At 36.6% G+C, this 11,521-nt stretch overlaps 1 protein-coding gene across 1 annotated transcript in view; it reads right to left on the reverse strand.

Moving 5' to 3' along the window:
• Window positions 1–8,655: 8,655 nt before the first annotated feature.
• Window positions 8,656–11,521, reverse strand: part of LOC107723321 (uncharacterized) — a 4,354-nt gene continuing 1,488 nt past the window's right edge. The window contains exons 2-8 of the mRNA XM_016531886.1: window positions 10,843–10,936; window positions 10,357–10,483; window positions 10,044–10,255; window positions 9,691–9,808; window positions 9,511–9,602; window positions 9,225–9,285; window positions 8,656–8,903 (exon numbers count right to left, since the gene is read on the reverse strand). Of these exons, the coding sequence (XP_016387372.1) occupies window positions 8,656–8,903; window positions 9,225–9,285; window positions 9,511–9,602; window positions 9,691–9,808; window positions 10,044–10,255; window positions 10,357–10,483; window positions 10,843–10,936 (952 nt within the window). The remainder of the gene's footprint in view (window positions 8,904–9,224; window positions 9,286–9,510; window positions 9,603–9,690; window positions 9,809–10,043; window positions 10,256–10,356; window positions 10,484–10,842; window positions 10,937–11,521) is intronic.

The following is an 11,521-nucleotide window of genomic DNA, read 5'->3' on the forward strand; positions in this document are numbered from 1 at the left end:
AGGTGGATCAACTTTTCGGCAGTGCACCCATTGCCTTGAAAAGATCAATTGTGCCAATCGAAGATGCACCAAGGTAAATAATGTACAATAGGCTATTGTACCGTCTAACTGCTAACCCCCATTTTCATGTATTAAAGCCATAGTCATTGGGTCCAAATTCAAGTAAGATTTATTGGCAGTAAATATCTCAGTATTTGTTGCCCATCTGGTACCTGTTGATATTGAATGTTTGACTGTTGGTTCCTTTAAAAAACATCCTCTTACAAAGGCTACACATTTGACATTGAATCTGTCTGTTACAGACAGTAAATTGTTCTATTGCGGTATTGCTATTAACTGTGTTCACTCAGTTAATTGAGATTATCCATATTTTGATTTCAAAATTCAAGAAACTAATTCAAGAAACTAGCACATGCAATAATGATAACTTAAGGTATAATGTCTGTGGCCAGATAATGGACATTCATATTTTCCATTAAAATATGGATACATAACTAACTTGGTTTCTAGCATCGTGCCTTAAATATTATTAAAACGTGCCAGTGCATCGACTCAGCTGCGAATTTAGTCTGTGTTCCGTTAATTGCATTCACTTGGTATCCAAGTCATTATTTAGGCCCTTGTTAATAAAGGGCTAGAAAATCAGCAGTGCTCAATCAACTGGACCACAGTTTAGAACCTTTTTTTTTTTGTCACACCGTCTCCCCCTCGCTCTCTCTCCCTTACTCAGTGTGGGAAGCTGCTGGACATGAAGTCCAGGCAGACGGCCCGTATGAAAGTGTTTCGGACCAGAGCCAAGGAATGGGCACAAAAAGTCCCGCAATCAGGCAAAAATCTTTGACAACAGTGCCCTGCTGGTAATAAACATTTTGTCTTTCTCTTTTGGTCAGACATTGCAGGTTCCTGTCAACATTACAGAAATATAGAATTTTATTTACATTGTGCAGGGAAGCAACAACTATGGTAATGTCATGCCGTTATGTGTCATGATGTCATCCCCCTGCATTTGCAATATTTCAGATAATAATGAACTAGTCTACGTATAAATATAAAAAAAACAAACAGAATTTAGCCCTGCCTACAACTTGCATCCATTCAGCCCCATTATCCAAGGCAACTAACTTCACACTAAGAGGTTTTTCTTTTGGTTCACTGGTCATGCAGTAGAGTAGGTATAAATCACTGGCTGCTGCTGATGCAGGGGCAGTAAATAATCTTTCAGAGAGAAAGTTTGATTTCTTACAGGAAAAGACACATTTGCATATGCCACAGTTACCCCAGAAAGGAGTTGCTCTGGTGGTTCACCCTTATAAAAACACATCCTAGGGATAGTGGGCTGCCCACTCTCTTTTTTAAAGATCGCTTGTATGTGTATAATAATAATAATGTCTTTCTTGCTGTTGTAACCCTGCCTTGGAAATCTCGGAAATCTCTTTTATATGCTTTTCAATGTTAAGGTGGAGAAACTGAAGGCCCTTGGGTACTTTCCTCTCCTTCCTCTCCTAAAATACAGGCCGCAAAATAAAAAGTGGATGGCCCAGCTCCAGTGCCCCTTTGAGCTGCCAGTCGTAGCACATGCGGTCCTGGAGAAGATAGTGTGCCTATTTGAAGGTTTGTTAGAAGGTAGGTCACATCACAACATAAGTACATTCATGACTCTTTATTAAGATTGATCCTGTATTGTGTACCTATCCAGATGGATCAGATTTAAATGTCAGTACAGATAATTTTTCACACAATCTAGATTGCTGGTGATTGGTAATTCTGTTCTACTAATATTTTTTGTCTTAAACGTTTTATATTTCTTTGGTTACTCACATTTTGAACCATATACTGCACCTTAAATGTCTTTTTTTTTTAATCAAAGCATGTGATCCTGAAAGAGAGGAGGTGGGGCAGCAAGAGAGGACAGGGGAAGAAGATGAGGCAGAAAAAGAAATAGATGACGAAGACCAGAGAGGACAGGGGAAACAACGTGAAATAGAAGAGACTGAGAGGAGGGACATGTAGGAGATGGAGATAGAGGCACAGGAAGACAGAGTAGAGAGTGAGAGAGTGGACAGAGGAGAGATGGAGGGACAAAAAGACTTTGAAGAACTGGGACTGATGGAGACAGAAGAGATGGAGGCAGACGAGAGAGAACAGACAGATGAAGTGGGAAAAAAAGAAAATGAGGCAAAGAAGTAAGTAGTAGCAGCAAGCAGGTAAGTACCAATACAGAATAGAAGATGCAGAGCAATAAGGGCAATCTTAACTATGTGGAATATGAGATACAGAATGGTAAAGAAAGTGTCTATGTACAAAGAGGAGTAGCACACCACACTAGACTCAGAAGTCAGATGGTATTTTACAAGTTGCTCTTTTTCTACTTTTTCGTACAATGTGGAGTTATTTGTATGGCAGCATTTTGGCATCCAGTGTGCCATAATGCAAGGTGGCTGCGCCCAACGGTGAAGTCATCAGAGAAAGCGTCAACAGATCGTCCTGCATTGCAGTGTACTCACAAGTATTCACCTGGCTTGCAAGGCAAACACCACACACCTCTATTGCAATTGACACAGGTTTTTTGTTTCTCTATACAGGAAGTCAGCTGTCAAAATTACAGCTAAAAAGAAAAGAAGTAAAAGAAGGCAAAACAAGGATGATGGTAGGAAAAATGCTACAAAGTATTTTTAATTCAAATTAAATAAAAAATAAATCGTAAACTCTTAACTAATCTTAATCTAATAAAACACAATAATCTTGAACCTGTAATATAATAGCTTTTTGGCCCACAGTGTGCTATCTTCTTATTGCTAGTTTATTACATACAGGCCTGATAACAATTATAAAACTATTAATGTAATACTAGTTGAAAATGTGTTTTGATTGCCTTTACACCATTTCTTTATTTTTCTTTACAGCTTGCCAGTATCACAGCACATTGGACATTTTTCCAGTACAATATGTGTCCAAGACACGTGAACAAAAGGTTAGTAGCTATACTGAGAACATTCTGTTAGACTGTAGGTGCATAAATTGATACTATACTACACCAAGAGAATAATGCTGAAATTGTTGCCTTTGTCAGAAAAGTCTAAAAAAAAAGTAATTAACGTGTTAAATAATTTGCTGTTAGAGCTCTGTAAATATTAAACCAAACCTTGATGTTTTGGTGATTATATGGGGACTGATTTTTAGAGGCTGGGAGGAGGAATGAAATGAAATATTTAATTAACAAATAAAAGTATGACTTTGGTTTGTCTTTTACCCTCTTTCCAAGGGCTGTAAAGAAGTACTGGTCCATTGGCTCCCGTGTCCGTCATGGTAACATCAGCTTTCTTGTTTAACTGACTTATGAGTTGTCCCTAAATGGACCCTAATTAAGAAGCCTGTTTGATTTACCATGACTTGGGAGTTATTTATGTTTATGTAATAAGAGCCTGGCCCAGTGTTACATTTCTTTTTGGGAAGTCAGGCAGGCTGCTTAATTAGGATGGGCTGAGACGTCTCCACATGTGGCATCTGTTTTTGCCCACAGAGAGATTTGTCACAACTACAACTTGCATGTACTGCCGTTTTTAGTGGCATTTTGCTAAGTGATGAATGAGTCACAATTGATATGCTAAATTTTAATTTCCTTGAGGGTAAGGAGTTACAGTCATCACAATTTCATATTCTGTAGGATTGGGACGATCTGCTTATCACACAATACGATTAGTTATACAATATGAGGTTCACAATGTAATACAAACATGATAGAATGTAATAAATCTTTAATGACAACTAAATTCTAGCTGTGCAGAATTATGTTCATTTCTTGAGATACGAATCTTTGTAATGTAAACAACAGTTTTAAATGTCATTACAAAGTGACAATAATATAATTTGGATATAAATATGAATTATCTTCAGCTTTCAGCTTTCTCCATCCCGTTCTGTCAGGGAAATATGTAGAAGCCTAACAGGGTTTATAAACCATGTCAGAGGCTATCCTTATATTTAACATATTTCAGAAATCAGATACATCATTTCTGTATGTTTTATTTTGCCATTGATAATAGTATGTTGCATGTAGATTATTTTGCCATTTCTTTCAGCCAAAAGGTCTGGCCCCCATCTTGGGAACCGCAGGAGAACATAGGAATGACTGTGTCATAAAGGAAGGTCTGCTAAAAATACTGTCACATTGATGGTGCAAGAAACAAATAAAAATGTTGTGCCCGTTAAACTGGGCCATGTGGACAACAGTAAAGTTTGATTGATTGTACTGAATTGAATATGCATACGTATGTTGTAAGTAAATTATTTGTTTAAAAATCGGTTTCATTATTTGTTCAGTAGGGCTGGGTGTTGGCAAGGACCTCATACTATTTAATACAGTGGGTCACAGTATGATTTGATGTTTATAAATTTAGTCATGGAAAAGAAACAGGAAAGATAATGTTTATGCGATGTGTTGAGGCTGTGATAAAGCTGAAGGATGCATACTACACCACAGATTCACTGTAGGGCTACATATTGTACTTAAGCATTCAATATTTTCAGCGAGGTGCTTTTGCTGCCTAGAAAATCTGCTATAATCCATCATCCAAAAGGCAAATCATTATATTATGCAGTTTGCCTTTTCACAACCTTCCGCCCAGAAAAACTACAGTTTGCATTGTTTGGCACTTCCTATGATCACTTCACAATAGAAGTCCTGTTGTATGTTTTGTTGTTGTTTCTCCCTCTCTGATAACATGGAATTGACATTGTTACTTGAGTATTTTTGTCCTTCGCCAGAGTTTCATTTTCAGACCTCTGTCTGGCCCTAGCCTCTTTCAGGCAGAGTTTCTGAGACCCTTCGACATTATTTGCTATTCATTCATTCATGTTTGGTTTTCTTGAGCTGTGAATTGTCCTGCCAATGTAAACAAAAAACTGTTTTAAATGTGTTGACAATAAACGCTGTTTTCTTAGAAGTTGCTGTCTAAGAAACCTTTTTAAACCTTGCAGTACTCATGGTATAGCCAGCATTGGTGTTATGAATAACCTTACAGTTAACTTAACACTAACCATATTACTGTATCTGTACACTGTTTTTGTAAAAAGTACACGTTTGTAAAATAGAGCTTGCCCTCAATATGTTTTCCATGTGTAAATGAAGCTACAATGCACTCTATATAAAAGTTTGTAAAAATAAAAAGGAACATACAGGTGTATTGACTCTACAATATAGCTTTCCCACAATGAGTTATAGCCATGTTTTCAGCTATTGTGACAGCTGTTATTCTCAGCACACATGATCAGCCAGACAGTGTGCCACATAGCATACAGTAGTTTCTTACATAGGCGTTATTGGCTTGAAATGCTTCAGATCCAGGCCTATGTAACGTTAGATTAACAACTTTTTTTTCTCTTCCTCTTCTCATTTCCTGCTCTAGCGAGAAAGGTGCATTTTATTTTCACAATCTTCACTCAGTGAATGTATAGTCGATTTAGTTTTGTCTTTAGTTCGTTGCTATGGTGGTTGCTATTTACGCTGCTATTGCTGAAACCATGTAGCTTGCATTACGTACTTCCGGCTGGAAGAATTTTCTTCACAGACACCCGCTTTTTTAATGATATCTTTATATAACCAGATATAAACCTTTATATAACCCATTTCTTCACAGAAAAACAACGTGATAACTCAACAATACGATATATTTATCGTATATATATTTTTTATATATATTATATCGATATATATATATTTTTTTTCAGGTAGCTGGTGACGGAAGTGCATTGTGTTGTGGGTGGAGTTTGCGCGTTCTACTCCTGTTTTGGCAAAAATATCTTAAATAAACCAACATATTTACTTTCTGTTAACATAGATCATCTAGATGCAGTGTTATTACTAGTTCGGCCGTACTAGATTTTTGATATATTCAGTAGATATATAATTTTACAACCCTATTTTACAACCCTACTTTGCAAACCAAAAGAACTACAACTGTAGTGCTGATTTGTATCAGGCTGTATGGCGTGACTATATGGAATTGTAGTTTTTATAACATTAGTGTTTTTCTTAGAATTGGATATTGTAAATAGTGAATTAAGAGTATAGTGAGGGGTTTAGGGGGATGGTAAACACATCTATGTAATCAGATTTTAAATATCTAGTTGTTAAACGGGTTAAAATTAATTGTAACCATATTTGACAGCGCCCCCAGTTGTTGACTATACTCACATGATAGCTGAGGACAAGAGCTCTCTATAACAGTTGGTCCCATATCTGTAGCCCGTTTTTTTTTGCTGAATTACAAGCCTTTAAACATGCACCGAGGTGTAGTTTCAAAGGTCAGTATTTCAAAGCAGGAGCCATGTACAATCTTCATACTAACATATGTTACTCTCCAGGTCAAGACCTTTCCAACGATGTATTTGGTTTAGCTCTACAACGAAGTTTTCATTTTCTCATTTCACGGACACAAGCCATCTTAAGGTCTAGTTTCAGCAAGCACTTTGAAGGCTCAATATATAAAATCAAAATTTTTGTTTGTTTGTTTCTGACCGTGTCAACAGATTTACGACCCCACAACATGAGTACCACCACAAACTATGTGTATTTCTGTTTGGGACACACATGGCTTATATGCATATCTATTTATGTTAATGCTGCTATGATGGTAAAAAACACACCATGGTCTAGATTATGGGTAGGATTTTAGAGAGACATATGTTGCAATCAAGGCAATGTCTCTTCCAGGGACATCCATGTTTATTTCAGGACAAATTCGGGCCTCATTCTGCACGGGCATGTCATTAAAAGAAAGGCTTAACACGGTGAAAGTGAAGAAAATACTTCTGGGTGGAAGTACGTCATGCAAGCTACATGGTTTCAAGAATCTAATTGGATCTGGAGTCGTTTCTTGTATTTGTATCGGTGATTAACCATGTGGAGGGATGATAACGGCCTTCAGTTTACTGAGCCTACCAGTAGCTGTAGCAGGCCCCTTCTGTCCCATATCTATGATGGTGATAACTACTAATAACACCCATTCAATCGAATGATAACATTCAGAGCGGGTGTTTTTGAAGTGCTTTAGTCCCTCCAAACCACTTGAATGGATTATATAATGTTGTAGCCTCAATATCCCTGTTTGGAAAGTTTCCAACATGTATCTCTGAAGATGACACTGTTATTAACTTGTAGGTGACAGTCTCCACATCTGATTTTTGGCTCATTCCTACCATGGGATGAGTTGATAATCAGATGGATATGGTCATTACATTACATTTCAGATCACTAAGCTTCTTAAAAAAAAATTCCAACTTGGGTTGTTGCTAAAAGAAGTATTGCATAACTGACTAATATTGCCATGTTGTTTGTATTCAGTGCATTTCAAAGTAATCTGACCGAACCCTGCTAACCGATCATCGTTATAACGTGGTTAACTGTATGGTTTGTATATATTTAGACAAGCCCCTACAATGGTTCTACATCATCAGTATTGAAGTATGTTACACTGCCAGTATCTGTGTACAGTATGTAAGTTTCGCACATCTGTCTTAATATGAGACCTGGTGTGACTGTGACCTCTAATGTTTCAAAATGTTAGTAGTTCCTGGTTGAATCTGAAAGCTCCCAGTTCTGTTAAGGGTTGACGAGTGATGAGCCAAAGTCAACTCAATAGTCTGATGACAAATTAAACTTGTATTTCTGTTTACATACACATATATACAGGTATCAGCAAGTATTTACAGACATTATCAGTTGCATACATAACCATGAGTATTACAATTCCAGTAACACAAAAGAGAGTAGAATTTAAGAGCATATGTAGTCAAATACGGATAACAATAGATGCTATGCATATGACAGAGCAGATCATTTTTATATATTGATGTGCATAAACAAACTGATGATACTGAGTCAGAGCAAATGTACAATTCTAGATATTATTAGTGCTGTCAAACAATTAATAGCAATTAATCGCATCCAAAATAAAAGTTGTTTACATAATGTGAATACTGTGTATATTATGTATATATAAATACAAACACATGCATGTATACATTTAAGAAAAATATGTTGTTTATATATTAAATATATTTTTATATCATATAAATATATAAATGTATATACATGTAAATATTTTCAAAATATATACTGTATGTGTGTGTATTTATATATACATAAATATACACAGAACACACATATTATGTAAACATTATTTTGGATGCGATTAATCGTTTGACAGCACTAATTCTGATAGATATTTCAGAAGTTAGGAAAAAAGCATTTAATAATTTTCATGGGCCCACGTGTGAGAGAAAGCGTATAGCATGGAGGACCGTGCAAACTATAAATTAAAATGACCAAAACTGGATATACAAGGTTTTTGCACAAAAGAAACAATACTAAAATCTGGTTATGGCTACTGATAATTACAGCAGTGTAAAACAGCATGTATGACAAACCAAGTAAGCAAATGCATATTTCTATAAATCAGATTCAACTTCAATAAATTCAATCATTCCATTTAAATTCAGTTATCTGCTGGAACAAATCTCATCACTTTCGTTATAACTCATTTACAAAAACACAGGCTCTTTTGTCAAGACTTTAGAAACCTTTCCAAGTCATCAAAGTACAAGTCAAAGCAAAAGCAATTACAACTGTGACTTGAGTCTGACTTGAGTCCCAAGTCAGGTGACTTGAGTCCCCACCTCTGCATCATCATCCTCATCCTCATCCTCAGAGCTGATGTCATGTTGCCAGTCCATTTCTTCCTCCATTTCCCCTTCTTCCTCTTCCACCAGCCTAGGAGTTGGTTCGAGAATGCCTCTGTACGTGCATGCTACAGTCTGCTGTTTGAGTCTGAGGTCTTGCAGTCTTCTCTTAAGTAGACTGATGAGGCCCTTGGAACCCTCCTCTGTGAATCCATTCGGATAGCCTGTAAGTCCACACATGAAGAGTAATGAAATTACCGTCACACTAAACATTTTATCAGAAAGAGCTTATTTATGTTAAGACAAATCGAAATACAAAGTCAAATTGGAAAAAAATAATATTAATTTGATAAAATAATCTTTGAAGGCCATTTATCCTTAGTTCTTGAGCCAATACTTGCATGCCTGCTTTTCACTTAAAAATAGTTTGACCTATGAAATTTAAAGTGCATAAAGCCAGATAGTTTGATTTACACTTACTTCCTGTTTGTGTGCACACTGAAAAAGTGGCTATCAGTGACTGGACCTTTGCTACTGAGTCCAGCAGTGCAACTGGTCCTGCATCTTCTTCAGGCTCTCTGTTACATCCAAGGTCTTTTCTACTGTCTGCAAAACAGCAACACAAAATGCTGTCACTTCATAAAATAATCCTTTAAAAAACCAAAAAGTGTGTTCCTGCCAGATTTAATACAATAACATATTCAACTATACATACATAGCTGAGGTCCTGCATCCCTACAATGTCTACATGGGGGTAACAGTTTAAGTTCAACTTTAAGTTCAAATTTAACTGTTTAAAATAGTTAATCCTTTTTCAATACATGTACATACCTTTTTGTATCTGGAAGACAAGGCAATGTGAAGGACATTCTCTTTACGCTGATTCCACCCAATAGCGTGGACAGTAAGCATATCAGTTCTTACTGTAAAGAACAACAGAAAGTCACAATAAATTGTAAAATGTTAATGTGTACGTTTGCAGGCTAGCAGGGGGCAAAGAAGCTTACAAACCTGACTTGGCCATATACTTTGTGGTCAGGGCACATCTGGAGAGAAAACTATTGACTTGCTCTACTTCTTCACCAAGAGTGGTTCCAGCACCTTCCTGGTTCCTTGCATTCCACAGAATCTACAGGAAGCAGTGGACTTAAACAGTTAAACAGTGTAGACAATAGGGTGATCAATATTGATGCACATCCCAATGTTACCAGCTGTAGAGGACAGCACATAAGGGCTCATGTACAACTCAAAACACACTTCTGGGTTGTAGTTTGGGTCACAATGTCATTCATTTTGGCACTTTACGTTAATTGTTGGATATGTCATACTCTGAAAAGTAAAAGTCAAGAAGTTAAAAGCATCACCTCGCATTTTGTATTGTGGGCATTTGCATGCATCACGGACAAGCAATGTCTCATTTTCTGAAGAGGTTGAAGATGAGTCAGGGCCTCTGACACCTTCTCCAGGTATGGCACATATCGGCAGGTCACATCCATAGCCAAAAATGTAGCACCCTGGAACTCTTTTTGGAGAAACATTGGATATGCGAAGATTTCTCCTCTATACATATTCAGACCTTTGGAAAAAAGAAATAAGTAATAAATACTGTAGAATAGGCTTCAGATCATCATCATCTACAAATATTTTTAATTGCAATTTATCAAGACCAATACTAACCTTTGAGGAGGAATCCATGCCTGCACACAGCAATTTCTACACCTTCTTCATCCAACTTGTTGGCCTGCTTTAATGTCTCTCTTGCTGCTGTCCAGTTGGATTCCCCACACGTCGCTTTTCCTGCCGTCTACGAAAATTGTTTCAACATGTCAGTAGATAATTCAAGGACATTAAGTAGCAGGGCTGTACACTCAAACACACCAACAATTACAGTCAACATTTAGTCTTTGATTGCCTGACCCATCTTCCATCTGTAACTCACTGGAGGATAACAAACCATTTAAAATTATTTGCCATTTTGCACACAGGAGGTTAATTGCAATAGTCTAACTTTGTCAGACAATGTGTCAGACATATGTGCGGCAACCAATATTATGGATATTCTGTGCCCTCTGGATTAGAATCTAGCTGTATTTTCATCTTTGCTTCCAATTAGTTATTAAAAAAGCCAGAGATACCCGTTGCTCAGCCTGACTGAAAACTTACACTCTTGATAGCCCCCCGGACTTCCTCAACAAAATTAACAAAATTGGAGTCTTTGGCTAAAAACATTCCATCAAAGAATCCTGGCTCTTCACTCCTACAAGAAAATCAAGAAAATGTAACCACTGTAGTAAGAAGTTTTACCTAATAATAATAATAATAATGATGATGATTATTGTACTTATATGGCACAAGGTTACAAAGTTTAACATATATTATATTCAACAGCTACAGTATCAACAGCTTGATTTTAAATAACAAAATAAGAACTATATTATTATGATAATGTTAATAGCAAGTACATACATTAACTACACTGGCTGTTTTTAATGTGCACACAAAACTCTCTGGTTTATGTATGTACTTTGCTATTAACATTATCATAATAATATAGTTCTTTGTTATTTCAAATTAAGCTGTTGATACTGTAGCTGTTGAATATAATATCTGTTAAACTTTGTAACCTTGTGCCATATAAGTACAATCATCATCATTATTACTATTATTATTAGGTAAAACTTCTTACTACAGTGGTTATCCAGAATAAATTTTCTTGTAGGAGTGAATAGCCAGGATTCTTTGATGGAATGTTTTTAGCCAAATACTCTAAGGTGTCCAATTTTGTTGAGGAAGTCCGGGGGGCTATCAAGAGTGTAAGTTTTCAGTCAGGCTGAGCAACGGG

This window comes from Sinocyclocheilus rhinocerous, unplaced genomic scaffold (assembly GCF_001515625.1).
Source record: "Sinocyclocheilus rhinocerous isolate Xijiao unplaced genomic scaffold, SAMN03320098_v1.1 scaffold19321, whole genome shotgun sequence".
Taxonomy (NCBI): Eukaryota; Metazoa; Chordata; class Actinopteri; order Cypriniformes; family Cyprinidae; genus Sinocyclocheilus; species Sinocyclocheilus rhinocerous.